The sequence below is a fragment of the Haliotis asinina genome, chromosome 1, assembly GCF_037392515.1.
Source record: "Haliotis asinina isolate JCU_RB_2024 chromosome 1, JCU_Hal_asi_v2, whole genome shotgun sequence".
NCBI classification, from domain to species: domain Eukaryota; kingdom Metazoa; phylum Mollusca; class Gastropoda; order Lepetellida; family Haliotidae; genus Haliotis; species Haliotis asinina.
Genome location: NC_090280.1, coordinates 43961436 through 43983091, shown reverse-complemented (window position 1 = coordinate 43983091; position 21656 = coordinate 43961436). Strand labels below are relative to the sequence as shown.

Genomic DNA, 21656 nt, shown 5'->3' with positions numbered 1-21656 from the left:
CATTCCTCCAACATTGACGCTTCAGCTAGCTGATCTTCAAGCACTTTATGATCAGCTTCCCAAACCATGCATCATAATGGGCGATTTAAATGGCCACAACCCACTTTGGGGCAGTGACCACACCAACAATAAAGGTAAATTACTTGAGGACTTTATTTCAAATAATGACTTATGCATTTATAACGATGGTTCACACACGTATTTAAATCCTGGTACTGGTACATATTCTAATCTCGATTTGTCACTCACTGACTCAAATCTCTTGTATGAATTTGACTGGTGCGTCCATGACGACCTCTGTGGAAGTGATCACTTTCCAACAATTCTAACACCGGTAACCCCCTCTGATGTGCCTCCATTATCCCGATGGAATTTTAAGAAGGCTAACTGGCCTTTATTTGAAACCCTTTGTGCTGACAAACTTAAACCTGAACTTTTTGTTGATGTTGCTGACGCCGCAAAGTGTTTTTCTGATGAATTGAATAACGTAGCCAAACAATGTATTCCTATGTCCTCTGTACTTCCACACATTAGAAAACCGTGGTTCAATGATAATTGCAAACAGGCTAGAAAGGCTCGGAAAAAAGCTGAACATTATTTCCGTCGCCATCCTCTGGTCCACAATTTGAATAAATTTAAAATTCTAAATGCTAAAGCACGACGTACCTTCAAGCAAAGTAAACGCCATTCTTGGCGAATGTATGTATCAAAGATCAATGCACGTACGCCGATATCAAAGGTATGGAACATGATTCAGAAAATCAAAGGTAAGGGCACTAAATCTAGCATTCACCACCTCCAAGATGGGGATCAACTACTGACAAATAAATCAGATATTGCAAATAAACTTGGAGAAACCCTGGCCAAACACTCATCTTCTTCAAATTATGTACCTGAATTTCAAAAATATAAAAATCAACATGAAAAGAAAGCTATAAATTTCAATTCTGATAATGGAGAAGATTATAATGAACTATTCTCTATTCACGAGCTCCATACTGCTCTTGAGCAGGCTCATGATACTGCTACAGGAGCTGATGATATACATTATCAACTCCTGAAGCACTTACCAGAATCCTGTTTAGAAACCCTTTTAAATATTTTTGATGACATTTGGACATCAGGAAAATTTCCATCATCATGGCGTGAAGCTATAGTAGTCCCAATACCTAAACCCGGACGTGATCATACCGATCCTTCAAATTACCGACCAATTTCTCTCACAAGCTGCGTTTGCAAAACCATGGAACGCATGATAAATAATCGACTTTTATGGTACTTGGAAACCAATAACCTTATAACCGATATCCAGTGTGGTTTCCGTAAAAACAGAAGTACCGTTGATCACCTGGTGCGTTTAGAGTCATTTGTGAAGAACGCTCTAATCAATAAACAACATGCAGTGTCTATCTTTTTTGATCTGGAAAAGGCGTACGACACCACATGGAAACATGGTATCTTAAGAGATTTACATGATTTCGGTTTACGGGGACGTTTGCCTCATTTTATATCTAACTTTTTAAACGACAGACACTTTCAAGTCCGAGTGGGTTCTACCCTGTCTGATCATTACAACCAAGATCAGGGTGTCCCACAAGGCAGTATTTTATCTGTGACATTATTTAGTATTAAAATAAACAGCCTTTCAAGGGTTTTAAGTCATTCAGTTGATGGATCACTTTTCGTAGACGATTTTAATGTTTCTTGTCGTGGTAAAAATATGCATACAATAGAGAGGCAACTACAATTATGTCTCAATAAAATCCATAAATGGTGTCTTGAAAACGGCTTTAAATTTTCTAATTCCAAAACAAATTGTATACATTTCTGTAGGAAATATAAACCACACAAAGACCCAGAACTATTTTTAAATGGCACTCCCATCAAGGTTGTAAAGGAGGCCAAATTCTTGGGACTTATTTTTGACTCTCATCTGACTTTCTTACCACATATTAAATACCTGAAGCATAAATGCCTGAAGGCGCTTGACTTGTTGAAAGTCGTGTCTGGTTCAAAGTGGGGAGGAGATCAAGCTACCCTGCTACATCTGTATCAATCACTCATCAGATCCAAACTTGATTATGGCTCCATCGTATATGGTGGAGCCTGCAAAAGCAATCTAAAACTATTGGATTCTGTCCACCACCAAGGTCTGAGACTTTGTCTTGGGTCTTTCAGAACTTCTCCTGTTGACAGTCTCTATGTTGAAGCCGATGAGCCATCTCTTTCCCATCGGCGTGTAAAATTAGCTTTACAATATGTTACAAAACTCTACGCTAACGAATCAAATCCTGCATATAAATGTGTTTTTACTCCTCTCTATGCAGATTTGTACACCAAGAAACCTTCTCTTGTTCCGCCTCTTGGCATAAGAGTCAAACCTTTCCTTTCTGCTGCAGGCATTCGACTAGATAATATAGCCCCTTTCCGCCTGCTTTCTTCTCCTCCTTGGCAATTTGTTAGGCCACAAGTTGACCTGACACTGACAGCATTAAAAAAATCTGAAACTAATGAATTACAATATAAACAAGAATTTAATCAGCTAAAAAGTAAATATAATACATACAAATCCTTATTTACAGATGGATCCAAGGATGGTGGCACCGTAGCTTGTGCCACTGTCATTGAATCCAGAACAATATCTTCTCGCTTACCAGATAATAGCTCTATTTTTACTGCAGAAGCAAACGCAATACTGACGGCTCTTAAGTACATTTATAGACACCCCAAGTGTAAACGATACATAATCTTTTCTGACTCTCTTTCGTGCCTTCAGGCTATTAAGAATCTGTCTTGCAAGCATCCACTTTTATTAGACATTATTGAATTGTATAATGCTCTTGCCACTGGCCAATGTGACATCGTCCTCTGTTGGTTACCCAGCCATGTTGGAATCTCTGGTAACGCGATGGCTGATCTTGCTGCTAAGGCAGCGCTGAAAAAATCTGTGACACCACTTTTAATTCCATACTCTGACTATAAAGCTGTTATTAGATCTTATATCCGTCATCTTATGCAAAAGAAGTGGGATACTCAAGTAGGTATAAACAAATTACACCAAATCAAGCCAACTATCGGTTATACTTACTTGGGTTGCCTGTCCAGATTCGAAGAGGTCATTATGCGACGATGTCGCATTGGTCATACAAGATACACTCATGAGTATTTGTTAAAAGGCGAAGATCCTCCGTTTTGTATCCCTTGTGATGAGAGAATCACGGTCAAGCATGTCTTGCTTGACTGCATTGATTTTTCTATCACAAGGGATAAATATTTCAGTGCCAAAACAATTAAGAATCTTTTTAATAAAGTAAATTATCATCTAATAATTGGTTTCTTAAAAGAAATAGAATTGTTGGATAAATTTTGAACAATATGTTTTGTAAATAGATAAATGTTATTTTATTATTGGTAGTGTAAATTGGCAAACTGAGATCGTTAGTGGCTGTGCCTTCAAAGGGGGTTAAAGTATTGTAAAATTATTGTCCCCCTGAGAAGGTACGTAAGTCCCAGAACTTTCAAAGTAACATTTTCACGTACCAAGGTTTTAAACGTAGTATATTTGTTATTTTAAATTTTGGCTAAATTTTCTCACAGTCGCTGGCAGCTGAGGAGATGATGTAAATCCAGCTAGGATCCATGCAGGTAGCAAAGGTAATGTAAGTCCCCATGGTCCCTAGTATGGTGATCTACCCTTGGTTGTTGGTGACCTATAGCCCGTGTTTTATATTGTATTGTCTTCCCTGATTACAGTATTTTAGTTTTCCATGCTAGTTTTATGTTCATATCTGTGATAGTCTAGTATTTTACTGTCCTTCGATGGCAGGTTTTTATGTTCTAAATTTATTTATTCTAATCTTGATATAAATTAAAATTGTTCTCGTCACGATATGGCTGCAATATTGCCGATGTGACGCTAAATATTAACTCACTCACTCACTCACTTTACTGGAAGCTTGATATGCAGAACAGAATGGTGATTGAAGTGGGGTTAGCCCATCATGATTATAATGAGATTATTTTGTTGACCAAGCTGTACTATAGTTCATGTGGTCAAATGCTATGGTGGTCATCCACGCAACTGTAGTACCCACATGTACCGATCTTGGGCTGCAGTGGAAACTCGAGGTCTGCCTGTACGAGGACGGTCATTTGGTATACCTGTTTGGTTGCAACGAGCTGCAAGCCATGATATCTTGATCAGATTAACATTCAGACGCTTCGCAACAGAAGATTGGTAATCTCCAACATGCTTTCTTTCAATGGCGATGTTGCGTGTCGCAGAGTCAAGACGTGAAGTGGTGATGTGACCTTGAAACTCCTTCACAAAACGATTGCCTATATTGGAAAGCAATCTGGATTCTTATTTTCAGACAGTAAATGCTCTTTGCTGCACAATTTCAACTGGAAGGTGATTTCTGTTGCGTTGTGGCGATGCTTTTCTAATGAGTGTTTCTAAACTGTTTCAGGTAAAATCGACATTTTTACTTGTGCAATGGCTTAAAATCATGTTATTTTGACGATTGTTTGAACACCGTAGGTAGGTAATAGACTGTGAACAAAACGTGCACTGAAAATTAACAAGATATCAACTGTCGACAACTAAGCATGCAATGTCTAACAAAGTTGCAAGTAAATCTTTGAAAGTTGCAAGTAGCTAATTGTTTACATGTAAAAGACTCATGAATGCAGACATCCGCTTCAAAGAAGAGTCTGAAGAGAAGAACCGCCCAGTGTTCACATGCCGTATTCAATATTATCCAGCTATCAGGTTCAACATGCCACATCTGGATTCTCAGTTCACATACAACTTTATAGAAGCTAAACCATGTTGAAACAGTAAACAGCAGGAAGACAAAGTCATCAATATTCCTCGCAGTGGTAAACTCGTCATGAATATATCAACTAGTTATGACAAATATGTCAAATATTATATTGTTCTTCACATTGTTCCAACGAATGTTTGTATCAAGAACAGACTGCATGAGTGCTCCCATATTTTGATAAACATGAGTAATACTGGAAGTAGAGTGATATTATTGGTTTATGTCACTAGATTCATGAATACTCACAAAGTGGAAGGATAGTAAGGAAAGGTTGGAAAGTTCTGCTCAAAATAGTAGCACTACCAACAATTTCAGTCAAAGTAAAACGTGTTGCCATGGAAATGCAAAAATACTTTGTGCTGGGGATGTGCCTTCGAGTTAAAATCTTTAGAATCGTATAACCGTTGGCTTCTATTCTGGTTGGCCCTTATGTCTTATGATTTCTAGCACCTTACAATTTGCACATGGATTCTACATATAACATAAACGTCAACGGCATGCACTACATGTACGGAGTCCTCCTCGCAAGCTCATACGTCATGATACTGTTCAACGCCGCGTGAAATTCACTCACTGACGATATATTTCTGAATAATGGAAACTTTCCATGACACGAACTTTCCTGTCGTATGGGCGAAAGAATTATTTATACCAAAACAGGGAAAACAAAATCAAATTCCAACAAGTGTGCATGAAATGTTCTCCGCACTAAAATGTACAAAATATGCGAAAGCAATGCAATATAACCATAAGTTGTTCATTAGTTGTTATCAGGAAATGAAGCAGGCCATATAAAATGACATGTCAGGCAAATGACATTCATTCAGACAGTGTACTGATATGAAAGAAAATAGAAACATTAAATAGTTATAGTAAAATAGAATGTAATTTTGATTACATCAATAGTTTACAGAAATATATAGAAAATAGGAAAACAGAAAATTAATATCGGAAAATAGTAATTCAAATTCATATTGACAACTTAGGACATTTAGAAAACAGCCTAAGATCTCACAACCTGGGCCGATAGTTGCACAGCAGTCTAACCACACTTCACGGGACATCTCACAACCTGGGTCAATAGTTACACAACAGACTAGAGGCACACATCTCGTAACTGCTCATTCCACTCCACATCCGACCACTGAGGGATCATGTACATCAAAGGGAAAGTTGCCATAGTTACCGGTGGTGCAGGTGGGCTTGGACAAGCAATGGTCAGAGCTTTGTTGGAGAAGGGAGCCAAGGTAAGGCAAGAATGATCAGTTAAATAATTGCCTTTTCAAAGTACTGTTTACATACATACAGGAAGAGAGGAGAGAGAAGAATGCAGGGGTGAGCGGGTGCGCAACCCACCTTCCCTCACTCTGTTTAATCTTTCGTTCAGAAAGTTTAGTAACCGACCGTTGAAACGCACGTGAAGTACACACACACACACCACCCTTTTCTCATTAGTGTGCACCCACCCCCTTCAAAAAAAAGCTGTGTTCGCCCTTCACGCTCTGTTGGGTTTGCAATGTCCATGGCCTGAGTTTGTATCGTATTTGCATTTCCCTTTTGGCAAGAGGTGTTTATCAATGCGTATTACTCATAAAACACAGACACTATAAGTTATTGAACATGTAAAAGACGTTGACGTTATTGAACATAACCGAACGTTCCTCTTTTTCTGTCAGGTTGAACAGCGTTATCATGCTGCAATACTGATAACATCGAGACACGGTCTGATGGTTTTAAGAGACACTGATCTCGAGCAATTTCCCGGGACTGGTTGCTGCTTTTTTAACGTTTTCTCCCCGAGTACATGGATGGTATCCCAGAATACTTGACTGGGTTACGGTGGTTGATTTAAGCAAAGTTGATATACAGCTTCGTCTTGATGCTAAATGGAAAATAGTGTAATCTTTTAGGAATTGAAATTTTTGTCTTGATTATTGCCACGTATCAGTGTTTAAATACAAACACACCACTTTAAAACAATCATATAACAAACTTTCACACCTTTATTATGAAACGTTAGTTTATTGATTGTTCTGATAGCGTTAAGTAATACAATCCCATACTAGCGCATATCTTTGGAGGGCAGTTTCAGATAAGGGAGTCGGTATTATTCTTCATGATTGCTTGCAAATTCTGTTAGCTATTTAAATAAACTGTTTTATCAGTCTCTGTCTGATGATCTAGTGTGCACAGAGGCACGTCTTTTTGTATGGCAGGTGATTATTGCTAAAACACCTTCGACTTGTTACCGGTAGATGATTCTGACATGAAGTAACATATGATATGATTATTAAAAAAGTGAAAAAGAGGGTTAATTGTAAGCTCCAGGATGTATCAGAGAGACTAAGTTTTATCTGACAGAACAATTTGAATAGTACAAGATCTTAGACGCTGTTATGACAAATATGTCAAATATTATATTGTTCTTCACATTGTTCCAACGAATGTTTGTATCAAGAACAGACTGCATGAGTGCTCCCATATTTTGATAAACATGAGTAATACTGGAAGTAGAGTGATATTATTGGTTTATGTCACTAGATTCATGAATACTCACAAAGTGGAAGGATAGTAAGGAAAGGTTGGAAAGTTCTGCTCAAAATAGTAGCACTACCAACAATTTCAGTCAAAGTAAAACGTGTTGCCATGGAAATGCAAAAATACTTTGTGCTGGGGATGTGCCTTCGAGTTAAAATCTTTAGAATCGTATAACCGTTGGCTTCTATTCTGGTTGGCCCTTATGTCTTATGATTTCTAGCACCTTACAATTTGCACATGGATTCTACATATAACATAAACGTCAACGACATGCACTACATGTACGGAGTCCTCCTCGCAAGCTCATACGTCATGATACTGTTCAACGCCGCGTGAAATTCACTCACTGACGATATATTTCTGAATAATGGAAACTTTCCATGACACGAACTTTAAACTGTTTTATCAGTCTCTGTCTGATGATCTAGTGTGCACAGAGGCACGTCTTTTTGTATGGCAGGTGATTATTGCTAAAACACCTTCGACTTGTTACCAGTAGATGATTCTGACATGAAGTAACATATGATATGATTATCAAAAAAGTAAAAAAGAGGGTTAATTGTAAGCTCCAGGATGTATCAGAGAGACTAAGTTTTATCTGACAGAACAATTTGAATAGTACAAGATCTTAGACGCAATTATAGGCATTGAAGCATAGTTTTCAAAAAACTTTTTTTTCTGTCTTTCTGGATAATGTTTTTTTATCTAATATTTTAGTGTGAAGCTTTCATTAACCATATCACCGACATTCAGTTCTATTCCTACACTATATTAAATATCTTAGACCAAATGAAGTTTTTGGATTTTATATCAGTACAAATTCAATCTTCCAGTATGTATATTAATACAACTACAATGGCGTCTATTTTGAATTCTGTGTAATATGGAGTAATTCCTAATAACATGAGTAGAGGAAAACATAGAATGTCACTAAAAGAAACAACAGGTTAATATTTATTAATTTATTCTTTATTTAAAATTAACATTATATGCATACACACATACAAACAAACAAAAAACAACAAACAGCTCAAACAGTCATTGTAGATTCTGAAGAATGTATAGCGCACTGTCATGAATAGACACTCGACAGTTTATTTCAAAAGGGGCGCGCAAGAACGAGGTAGTCATATCACCCCTGCTATAACGCTGAATGCATTCGGATTTCAAATCGCCCACGCCCGGCAGAGCGTACGACTTTTGTTAACCCTTTGTAAAGAAAAGCGCTCAATATTAGTCACCTCTGTCCTGACTCGGAAAGTTGATGTTTCAAAGCATTGTCGTGCTAGCGTTTCCTGTTACCGTGATAACAAAATATACAGTGTAGCATGATGCATACAGTTTTACGTCATAGTGTGTGTTTTTTAGAAAAATATAGTTCGAAACATTTCTATGTCCAAGAGAAACCTGATCTGTACATGTAGCAGTGTGAGAGCTACGTCTGTTTACAATAGCCACCCTAAATGAAAAGAAAAAAACATAGTTTATCATGGAAAAAAAATGTTTCATGAGGAAAATGTTTCACTGGAAACAGACAGTAATTGTCAGACCAATTTGAATTGAGCGCGCTGGACAACTCACGTGTCCCCGTCTTTTTAAATAGCCCGCGCTCGTCAGAGCGTGCGACTTGAACTTATTGTTAACCATTTGTAAAGACTTATTCAGCCCTAAGCCGACATGCATAGCCCAACCCGATGTTTATATGACATTTCATGCCAGCGTTTCCTTTCACGTGAACACCCGTGGCGAGTCACCTCCTCGTGGTGGGTGCTGGGTTTCGCCAAGAGCTCGCCAACAACCCCGTAGTGGACCCGGGGGCATATTTCGTACGCCAACCTGTTAGCCATGGGTTGCGGCCCTGTGTCGGTGGAGGAGGGGATGCTGGTGGTTGAGGGCAATAGGGCCAGTAACCGTGTTCCTGTGGCTCAACACAGCACTCTGGCCCTGACTTAACCTAGACGGGAGGTAGAATTGGCGCGATTCTATCAATCGGCTGGTCACTTCATGCCCTGAGAATGGACAACTTTTATTTGGAATCATCACAGCATGGAAATGTTTATTAAAGATTGTGACAACTTTATTAATTAGAACTTATATTTTGCCTAGAGTCTTGTGCCAGAAGGCGGTGGCTCATGGGCCAATCTGGTGATATAGACCTCTGAATTCTAAGTTTCTCAGGAAGAATGTCATGGGCCGGACCAGGCTGATACTTCTTCTTTTGGATTTCTTATCTATTTATGTCTGTATTTCTGGAGTATAACATCTCTATAGCTCTGATCTTGGTTTACACTGCAGGATCGTCCATGTTGACACTCGTTGGCGGGTGGAGATCAGGGTTGCTGAACATCATTATAATACCATTGCTAAACACATTTCCCCTGGTTCAAAAGCGAATAAACAGAGACATCTTTCAACATCTTCTGATGATGAAGTATCTGCAGCAGTAGAGGATTAGTGGCCAAAATTCTTGGTCATTGAAACAGCAGATGGAAGTCCATTGAAATTTAATCCCTTTGCTATATCTATGGGCATCAAAGGTATATGCGGAGAGGTAGCCAACTTCACACGCCTTCGTTCTGGCTCAAGTCCTGGCCTGTTGAATGTGCCCGGAGGAAGCAATCTGTAAACTTAATAGGATTACAAAATTGTATTGAAACATGGGTTGCTGTCTCTGTGCACAGGACACTGATCTCATGCAGAGGTATTGTTCGTGACCGACCTCATTGTCTGGCGTACATGACAGAAGAAGAAATTGTTGATGCATTAAACACCAAATGCAAGGACTAACTGCTGTTTAGCGGTTTACCATGAAGCAGGGTGCAGATATCATTAAAACTAACACTTACATGTTCACCATTTGAACTGTCTTCTCTACCAAAAGACATTAAAGCTGGTTACTTTAATATCCCAGTTGATGTAATCATCCTAAATCCACTGCGATGTTTTAAGTGCCAAACATTTGGACACAGTGCCAAGTCATGCACTCGTGAAACAGTATGCTCCCGTAGCAGTGGGGCTCATGACAACACTGACTGCACAAAATACATCAGATGTGCTAACGTGAGCACATGACATCGTCAAAATCATGTTCTAATTTTGAACTTGAATCAAGGATTCTTAAAGTCAAAATCACTAACAACCACTCCTACCAAGACGCCAAAAGGTGAATTCTCGCAGAGTCTCAAATTACTACAGTTCGAACATATTCAGCCACTGATTCTTCCCCCGTTCATCCTCCTGTAACCAAAGTTTCAACTTCATGCCAGACAGTCAATGAATTCACTCAGTCCTCTCAAAAAGAGCAAAGGTCGTCAACATCTGCCTCACAGACTGAACAAGAACCAGAGAGACAATCTAACCCAGGATCGGTTAGTCAGTTGTCAAATAAATAAAAGAAAACAGCTGAGATGGGCAAAAGCTCTCCAGCATTTAGAGGTATCATCAACCTCATCAACATCAGTGACGGTCTATAATCCGAGGCCTTCGGAATAAGTTTCATTATCTACAATTGTTAACTCAAGCTTTTAATCCATCGGTTTTTAGTTTACAAGAGACACGCTTGAAAAGTACTGATAACTTTGAATTGTGTCGGTACAATTCATTCCATTCCTTCTCACATCCAGGTGTTAGAGCCACCGGTGAAACTTCTATTATCGTGAGGCAGGATGTTATCCACAGCCGGATTCCTCTCAAAAGCAATCTGCAGGTTGTTGCTGTCCGTCTCACTTTACAGATCACCTTTAGGCTTTGTTCTTTGTATCTTTCTCCTTCTACAGCTCTTCAACATTCCCATCTTCAGGATCTCTTTGACCAACTTCCTCGACCATGTATAATCACGGGTGATCTTAATGGGTATAATCCTTTGTGGGGAAGTACCGACATCAACAATAAAGGAAAACTCTGAGTGGATTTCATTTCAGACAATAACTTGTGCATCTTTAGTGATGGATCTGTCACATATTTACATACTGGTTCGGGAACCTATACTGCACTCGATCTGTCCGTCGCAGACCAAACTGTTTAGAACGAATTTGAATGGTCAGTTCACGATAACCTGTGTGGAAGTGACCATTTTCCAACAATACTTTCCGCTATAAATCTGAGTGATGACCCATCTGCAACAAGGTGAAATTTTAATAAGGCTAACTGGCTATCATTTCAGACAATGTGTGCTGACAACTTGAACTCTGACGTTTTTGTTAATATTTCAGGTCCGGTTCAGTTATTCTCTGACAAGCTGAACAGTATTGCCGATGAAACTGTTCCTAAGGCCTCTGCTAAACCACATGTTCGTAGACCATGGTTTACTGACAGTTGTAAACAAGCTAGGGAGTGTAGAAAGAAGGTAATCTGATGACTGATGCATAAGTTGTATTAGGTAAAGTTGATTCCACAATCTTTTTAGCATCTGCAGAGCTAACAGTTTGAGTGAATTTCACTTTGTTTATTTCCATTTGCTTTTGCCATATTTTACATTCTTTGGAACAAGATGAATGATTGCCGGAACAATTTGTGCATTTTTTGACAGTGCGAGTGCAGTTCTCCGTTACATGAGACGTTTCACTACAATTAACACAGGTATTTACTCCATGACCATATTTTTGGCATCGAAAACACCTCAGTGGATTTGGGATGTAGACTGCGATATTACAGTAACCCACTTTAACAGACTGAGGGAGAAGGGGGATGAGAATGAAAAAAGATATGTGTTTGTGGATATCAGTTCATTGTTTACCGGGTAGTAAATCGTCTAACATATGTCACACCTTGATTTTTCACTTCAGACACAGTGTCCAGTTGTGACATGTCAGCTAACAAACGGTCTCTATCCCTTATGATGCCTTTACAGGTGTTCAAGGTTCTATGGGCAGTGACTGAAACAGGAATGCCAGCCAATGTTTGCAGTGACAATAGGTTGGAAGCCTGCTGTTTTTGATTGTATTCTATCAGTAGTGATCCTGAACGCAAGCGTTTGATGTTCTTAACGTCACCTGCAATGCCATATATCCCTTTAGAAATAATAAAAGGGTTCAACTTGAGTGGAGTCTTGTTAACAACGAAACGTGGACAATTTTCTGTCACAGTGGAGTCCTTCTCTTCATTGTCATTGTCGAGTTGACGTTTGGTCTTTTTCAAGGGCGTCTGGTAAGCCATAGTGAGCTTATAATTGTTTCAGCAGTTGATATACTCCAGCAGAAAAATTAAAAGTATAATTATTCCACCAGATTGGCCCATGAGCCACCGCCTTCTGGGCATAAGACTCTAGGCAAAGTTTATGAGAAACGTATCACGAAGTGAAATCTTTTTCTATGAATAAAGGTGCCAAGACCATATTTTCAAAAAGTAAAAAGGTTGTGCAATCATATCAAATCTATGCACAGGGCTTGGCATCACCAGTCGATTGGTTGAACCGGGCCAAAGTGGTGTGTTGGGTTGCCCTCAACCGCCTCGGGATGCAACCCACGGCAAACAGGTTGCCCAATTTGGTCGCCTCTTATGACCAGCAATGCGGTGTTGTGGACACATTCTCTCCAGGGTCCACACGGGAGAAGAGCACTGTGTTACCCAGCACCCACCACGAGGAGGTGGCTCTTCACAGGGTGCCATACGTGGGCTTGAGGCCTAAGATGTATTCTATCAAGAAAGTAGACGACACTGAAATAAGAAAGGCTAAGGGTGTGAAAAAGAACGTGGTGAAACGACATACCAAGCATACTGAGCCACCGCCTTCTGGCTTATAGTCTCTAGGCAAAGGTTTTTTCAGAAACTGTTGTCTAGTATTTCCATAAAATAAACAGGTATGGATGGAACAATTTACAAATACAGAAGTCACATGTTCAGGGCCTTGGCGTGACCAGCTGATTGGTAGAATCGGGCACATTCTACCACCCGTCTAGGTGAATTCAGGGCCAAAGTGGTGTGCTGAGCCACAGGAACACGGTTGCAGGCTCCCATTGCCCTCAAACACCAGGATCCCGTCCTCCACCGACACAGGGCCGCAACCTACGGCAAACGGGTTAGTGGACCAAGCAATTGGCTGGTCACGCCAAGCTCTGTGATATATTTATACACTATTGCAAGAAATTTGGAAATTATAACATGTTTAAAGACTTGGCGGGTTTTTTTTGTCTCAGGAATTCAATTTGTCTGTTTTTGCATAGAGTCGTATGGCAGAAGGCGGTTGCTCATGGGCCAGTCTGGTGGAATCATTAACTCTTTAATTTTTCTGCTGGAGTATATCATCCAGGTATCCATCCTTGGTGCTGCAAGTTGGAGGTCCGCTTGCTTTTAGCATTGTCCCTGTGACACTCCGTGGTAGGTGGGGAGCTCGGATGATGAAATGTCAACCCAAAATATGACTTATGAAATCCCCACAAAAAAAACAAAACGTCCTCTTGAAAATGATGTTGATGATGATGACCTTCGACTGTCCACATCAATTAACGTTTGACCACACTTTCTTGTGATTCAAACTGTTGACAAAACATCATTATATCGTTATATAAGGTATCATCAGAGACCGTGGTCGGTTGTTTTCTGACATGTCAGAACTTGACATCGTGACTGACATGAAAGAACAAGCTGTACTCTATATAAAAAACATTCAACACGTAAAAACAATGAAACCGTTCTAACAAACACTTAAATGGTTTCCTTTTTGTCACCAACTACTCCCAGGTTCTTGAAGGCAGGTTACTGTAATATCACTGTTGACACCTACATTCCCAATCAGCTGAGATGCTATAAATGTCAGACGTATGGCCATGGTGTAAATATTTGCACATTGTCTGTTGTGTGTGCTCACCCCAAAAGGGTCAGAAAATAGAATTCATCTATAGTGAGTGAGTGAGTTAATATTTAACGTCACATCGGCAATATCTCAGCCATATCGTGACGAGAACATTTAATACTAAAATGAAATCTAGCCATACAATAAAAAGACACGTATTCTACGATTAAAAACCTGGAAATTTAGAATTAACTTTGACTGTTTGAGGACTGACCCTCTCAGGAGGACAATAATTTTACAATACTTCAACCCCTTTGAGGTTACAGCCACTAACAATTCTAGTTACAAATCTAAACAACCAATACTTAAAATACATCTATTTACAGAACACGTTATTCAAAATTCTACCAAAAATTCAATTTCTTTTTAAAAACCAACGATTAAATGAGAAGTAATGTTAGTAAAAAGATCCTTTACAGTTTTGACATTAAAATATTTATCCCTTGTGATGGAGAATTCGACACAGTCAAGCAGAAAATGCTTGACCGTGACTCACTCATCACAAGGGATACAAAACGGTGGATCCTCACCTTTCAAAAGATATGAATGAGTATATCTAGTATGGCCAATACATCGTCTTAAAATAACCTCTTCAAATCTGGACTGACAGCCCAAGTAAGTGTAACCAAATCGTGTAATTTATTTATACCTATTTGGGTGTCCCACTTCTTCTGCATCAGATCACGGATGTAAGTTCTAATGCTAACTTTGTAATCAGTGTATGGAATAAGAAGTGGTGTCGCAGATTTGTTGAGTGCTGCCTTAGCAGCAAGATCAGTCATTGCATTACCGGAAATGCCTACGTGGCTGGGTAACCAACAGAATACGATGTCGTATTGGCCAGTAGCAAGATTATTATACAATTCAATAATTTCTATTAAAAGTGGATGTTTACCAGAAATATTTTTAATCGCCTGAAGGCAAGAAAGAGAGTCGGAATAGATTATATATTGTTTACGTTTAGGGTGTCTTTGAATATATTTAAGAGCTGTTAATATGGCGTTTGCTTCTGCTGTAAAAATAGAACTGTTTTCTGGAATTCTAGAAGATATTGTTCTGGATCCAATGACAGTGGCACAAGCTACTGCACCACCGTCCTTGGATCCATCTGTAAATAAGGGTTTGTAATTGCTATATTTATGTTTTAATTGATGATATTCTTGTTTATATTGTAAGTCATTTGTTTCTGATTTTTTAAATGATGTTAATGTTAGGTCAACTTGTGGCCTAACCAATTGCCAAGGAGGAGAAGATAGAAGACGGGAAGGCGATATACTTTCCAGCTCTATACCGGCTGAAGAAATAAATGGTTTAATTCTGTGCCCAAGAGGTGGTACAAGAGAAGACTTTTTGCTATACAAATCCTCATGAAGCCGATTGAACACACAGTTATAGGCAGGGTTAGATTCATTAGAATATAATTGAGTAATGTATTGTAAAGACAATTTTATACGACGTTGAGTAAGAAATGGTTCATCGGCCTCAACGTAGAGAATATCAATAGGTGAAGTTCTGAAAGACCCAAGACAAAGTCAAGAAGTTTAAGGTTGCTTTTGCAGGCTCCACCATATACGATGGAGCCATAATCGAGTTTCGAACGCACGAGTGATCGATATAGATGTAAGAGGGCTGCTTGATCCCCTCCCCACTTTGAGTTGGAAACAACTTTCAACAAGTCAAGTGCCTTCAGGCATTTAGTGTTAAGGGACTTAATATGAGGCAGAAATGTTAAGTGGGAGTCAAAGATTAGGCCCAAGAACTTGGCCTCCTTTACAACTTTGATGGGAGTGCCATCTAGAGATAGTTCAGGGTGCTTATGTGGCTTATGTTTTCTACAAAAATGTATACAATTAGTTTTGGATTTAGAAAATTTAAAGCCGTTTTCAAGACACCATTTATTTATTTTGTTTAAGCACATCTGCAGTTGCCGTTCAATAGCATGCATGTTTTTCCCACGACAAGAAATATTAACATCATCCACAAATAACGATCCATCAATTGAATCGTTTAAAACTTTTGATAAACTATTTATCTTTATGCTAAAAAGTGTAACAGACAAAATACTGACTTGTGGAACACCCTGATCCTGATTGTAATGATCAGACAGGGTAGAACCCACTCGAACTTGAAACTGTCTCTCATTTAAAAAGTTGGCTATAAATTCAGGTAAACGACCTCGCAAGCCAAAGTCATGTAAATCTCTTAAAATGCCATGTTTCCAGGTTGTGTCATATGCTTTTTCGAGATCAAAAAAGATAGACACAGCATGTTGTTTATTAATTAGTGCATTTTTAACAAATGATTCTAAACGCACTAGGCGATCGACAGTACCTCTGTTTTTACGGAAACCACACTGTATATCAGTTATAAGGTTATTTGTTTCCAAGTACCAAACTAGTCGATTATTTATCATGCGTTCCATGGTCTTGCAAACACAGCTTGTTAACGAAATCGGACGATAATTAGATGGATCTGTATGATCACGTCCAGGTTTAGGTATTGGTACTACTATAGCTTCATGCCATGAAGAAGGAAATTTACCGGAAGTCCAAATATCATCAAAAATACATAAGAGCGTCTCTAAACAGGACTCTGGTAAGTGCTTCAGGAGTTGATTATGTATGTTATCAGCTCCTGTAGCAGTGTCATGAGCTTGAGCAAGGGCAGTATGGAGTTCATGAATAGAAAATGTTTCATTATAATCTTCCCCATTATCAGAATTGAAATTAATAGTTTTCTTTTCTTGTTGTTTTTGATACTGCTGGAATTTGGGTACATAATTAGAAGAGGAAGAATGTTTAGCTAGGGTTTCACCCACTTTATTTGCAATATCCGATTTATCTGTAAGTAACTGATCTCCATGTTTAAGATGATGGATAGTAGATTTAGTACCCTTACCTTTAATTTTCTGGACCATGTTCAATACTTTGGACATGGGTGTCCGAGAATTTCTTTTGGATACATAATTTTGCCAAGATTGGCGTTTGTTCTGTTTGAAAGTACGCCGTGCTTTAGCATTTAAAATTTTAAATATATTTAAATTATGCACCATAGGATGGCGACGGAAATAATGTTCTGCTTTTGTCCTTGCCTTCCTAGCTTGTTTGCATTCATCGCTGAACCATGGTTTTCGAATATGTGGAACTGCAGAGGACTTTAGTATACACTCATCAGCTATGGAATTCAGTTCCTCAGAAAAACATTTAATAGCATCAGGAACGTCAATAAAACGTTCGGGTTTAAGTTTTTCAGCACAGTGTGTTTCATATAAAGCCCAGTTAGCCTTTTAAAATTGCGTCTTGATGATGGAGGAACAGCAGATGGAGTTACAGCTTTTAATATAGTAGGAAATTGGTCACTTCCACAGAGGTCATCGTGGACTGACCATTCGAATTCATTTAGTAGTTCGGAATTTGTGAGTGACAAGTCGAGAGCAGAATTAGTCCCTGTCCCAGAGTGTAAATATGTGTTGGAACCATCATTATAAATACATAAATCATTGTCAGAACAAAAGTCCTCCAACAATTTGCCTTTAGTGTTTCTAGTTACACTACCCCAGAGTGGGTTGTGCCCATTTAAATCTCCCATTATAATACAGGGCTTCGGGAGTTGGTCATACAGGGCTTGAAGATCAGTTTTGGCAAATGTCGAAGACGGCGAAATATAGAGTGAGCATAGCGTAAATGCTACATGTAAAGTAATTCTCACAGTAACAGCCTGCATATTAGTATTAAGTGAAACGGGGCTTTGAATAACGTTTTGTCTGACTAGAATGGATGATCCACCAGTGACTCTATCACCCGGGGGTGCAAAACAATGATATGCATTAAAATGACGAAGGTCAAATGTATCTGTGTGTTTTAAATATGTCTCTTGGAGACAGATCGCTGAAGGTGTAAACTCTTGGACTAATAGCTGTAATTCGTGTAAATTAGTCTTCAATCCTCTGCAGTTCCACTGTACAATATTATTGGAATAGACTATCTTTTGGGGGGGATTTATTGGGGATCTACCCCGCACTCTTTTGGAGGGCGACAAGCTATGTGCCCTAGAATGGACGTTTTCAGAAACGTCCATGTCTTCAAGAGACCCGTACTTATTGAACAACTGAATTTTGTTCTGTGACTTTGTTGTTTTGAAACATCAGACCTTGACTTCGGTTTACTTTTCACCGTTTGTTGACTATCAGCTGTCGATTGAGACTTTGAGTGTGACTGAGATGCTGATTTGTGATCAGAAGAAGACTTTGAGGTGTTAGGAAGTGATTCCTCAGTCTGTCATGATATAGCAGAGCACAAATGCTGTGGAGAGTCGCAATTTACCCAAGTCAAGGTAGTTTGACAGGCTGTGGTTGATGTAGTTTTAGAAGTAGACCCCGATGATGTTTTTGCTACTGTAGCATAACTTTCTGCAAGTTCAGATCTCTTTACCAGTTTGTTTGCTTCAGAAAAGGAGATATTTTGTGTAAATTTTATTTTATTGATCTCCATTTGCTCTTTCCAAATTGGACACTGTTTAGAAAACGAAGAATGGCAATGAGCAATTGGTGCACTTTTTATAATCACTGTCACAATCTTCTGTTGTGTATGTTTTCTCACCACAGTGAGCACACACAATAGACAATGTGCAAGTATTTACAACGTGTCCATATTTCTGACACTTAAAACACCTGAGCGGGTTGAGGATGTAGGTATCAACTGGAATGTTACAGTAGCCTGCCTTCACTGATTTGAGAGCATTAGGACATGAAAAAGTAAACAGATACGTGTTCGTTTTGATGGTTTCATTGTTTCTCCGAGTTGAAAAGCGCTTGACGTAGAGTACACCTTGATCCTTCATTTCAGATCCTATATCAAGTTCCGACATATCTTCAAACAATCGGTCTCGATCTCTAACGATACCTTTGCTTGAATTCAAAGTTTTGTGTGCAGACCGGAATGCCCACGAAAGAGTTGATGTTCAGCAAATTAGTTGTTTGTTGCTTTTTCCCGCACTAGCAGAGCACCTGAACGTAAGCGTCTTATGTTCTTCACATCCCCTGCAATACCTTCAATACCCTTGGATACAGCAAAGGGGTTCAACTTCAAGGGTGTCTTGTCAGGAGTCTCAATTACAATGAAACGTGGTCAATACTCAATCGATGCAGACGGTCAATGGTCAGTATCAACAGGGTCAGTATCAAGTGGACGTTTTTGGTTTTTTGTTGGATTTTCATAAGCCAAGGTTAGTTTAATTTGGTCCATCATCCGAGCTCCCCACCCACCACAGAGTATCACAAGGACAATGCTAAAGTAAGCGGGCCTCCAGCTTACAGCACCAAGGATACTCGGATGACATACTCCAGCAGAAGAATTAAAACATTAATAATTCTACCAGATTGGCCCATGAGCCACCGCCTTCTGGGCATACGACTCTAGGCAAAAACATGAATTAGTAAAATTTGAAATTCACAGAAGATCTCAAAAATCGGCCAAGACCTAATAATATACATATTACTATTCTCAAAATTTTGTGCCACATTACATACAGTAATGCTCAGGGTGTGACCAGCCGATTGGTTGAACCGGGCCCATTCAACCTCCCGTCTAGGTGAAGTCAGGGCCGAAGTGGTGTGTTGAGCAATAAGAACACTGGTCCTGCTCCCATCGCCCTCAACCACAAGGATCCCCTCCTCCCCCGACACAGGGCCGCAACCCACGGCAAACGGGTTGGTGGACCAAATATCCCCCCCCCCCCCCCCCCCCCCCCCCCCCCCCCCCACGCGGAGGAGGCTCGCCACGGTGGCCAATTCATGTATAAGAAATATGGATCTCTCGAGGACATGGACGTCTCTGATAACGTCCATTCTAGGGCACACAGCTTGTCGCCCTCAGAAAAGTATGGGGTAGATCCCCAATCAACCAACCTAAAAGATAGTGTCTTCCAACAATATCTTACAATGGAATTTTAGAGAATTAAGGACAAATGTTAATGAGTTACAGTTATTAGTTCAGCATCTGACACCATCAGCTTTCTGTCTGCAGGAAACTTATCTGAAACAGATATATACTTTAATCTACGTCAGTTCGAAGCATATCATTCTTTCTCACCTCCGGGTGATAGGGCCACTGGTGGATCATCGATCCTTGTTAAGCAGAATGTTACTCGCAGCCCAGTAACACTAAAAACTAACCTTCAAGCCGTTGCAGTGAGACTTACTCTTCATATTGCCTTTACAATATGTTCACTCTATATTCCGCCTTCTTTCACACTTCATTTGTCTGATCCTCAAGCTCTCTGTGATCAACATCCGAAACCCTGCATTATAATGGGTGATCTTAATGGCCATAAATCCACTCTGGTATGGTGTAAATACTAACACGAAAGGTAAAACACTGGAAGATTTTATCTCCAATAATATTTTGTGTATATACATAGATGGCTCGAGTACTTACCTGCATCCTGCTACCGGAACCTACTTTTCTCTAGATTTGTCTCTTGCAGACTCTACTGTACTTAATGAATTTGAATGGTCAGTCCACAATGACCCTTGTGGAAGTGATCACTTTCCAACGATGTTATCAGAAACTCCTCCAACTGATTCTCCATGTCATACACCCTGGAATTGGCCTTTATTTCAAACCTTATACACATCTAGACTAAGACCTGAATGGTGAAGATTACAATGAAGTGTTTTCATTACATGAGCTACATACTGCTCTTGAGCAAGGTCATGACACTGCAACGGGTGATGATAATATACATTACCAGTTACTGAAACACTTACCTGAGCCATGTCTGGTCACACTTTTAGACGTATGTGATAAAATATGGACGTCTGGAAAATTTCATCCTTCATGGCATAATGCCATTGTAGTCCCAGTCCCAAAACCTGGCAGGGATCATACAGATCCATCGGATTATAGACCGATATCTCTAACTAGCTGTGTCTGTAAAACCATGGAACGTATGGTGAATAATAGACTAAGTTGGTATCTTGAAACCAATACCTTGATCACATATATTCAATGTGGTTTCAGGAAAAATCGAAGTACCATTGATCATTTGGTACGTTTAGAATCCTTCATTAAAACCGCTATAGTGAATAAACAACATGCAGTATTGATTTTCTTTGATCTCGAGAAAGTTTATGACACGACCTGGAAGCATGGTATTTTGAAGGATTTACATGAATATCAGAGGTCGTTTGTCTCTTTTTGTATCAGAATTTATGAAAGACAGGCAATTTCAAGTCCGGGTAGGTTCAACCCTGTCTGATCTTTATAATCAGGATCAGGGTGTATCTCAGGGCAGTATTTTGTTCGCCACTTCATTTAGTATTAAGATCAACAGTTTATCCAAAGTTTTAACTGATTCAATTGATGGATCACATTTTGTGACGGAGTTTAATATTTTATGTCGTGGCAAAAACATGCGTACTATCGAACGGCAATTACAGTTGTGTTTAAATAAAATAAATAAATGGTGTCTTGAAAACAGTTTTAAATTTTCTAAATCTAAAA

General features: G+C 39.3%; 1 protein-coding gene across 1 annotated transcript in view; it reads left to right on the top strand.

Moving 5' to 3' along the window:
- The first annotated feature begins 5980 nt into the window (after positions 1-5980).
- The window catches only part of LOC137279106 (15-hydroxyprostaglandin dehydrogenase [NAD(+)]-like), a 40368-nt gene continuing 24692 nt past the window's right edge, over positions 5981-21656 (top strand). Inside the window, exon 1 of the mRNA XM_067811585.1 lies at positions 5981-6073. Coding sequence (XP_067667686.1) covers positions 5981-6073 — 93 coding nt within the window. The remainder of the gene's footprint in view (positions 6074-21656) is intronic.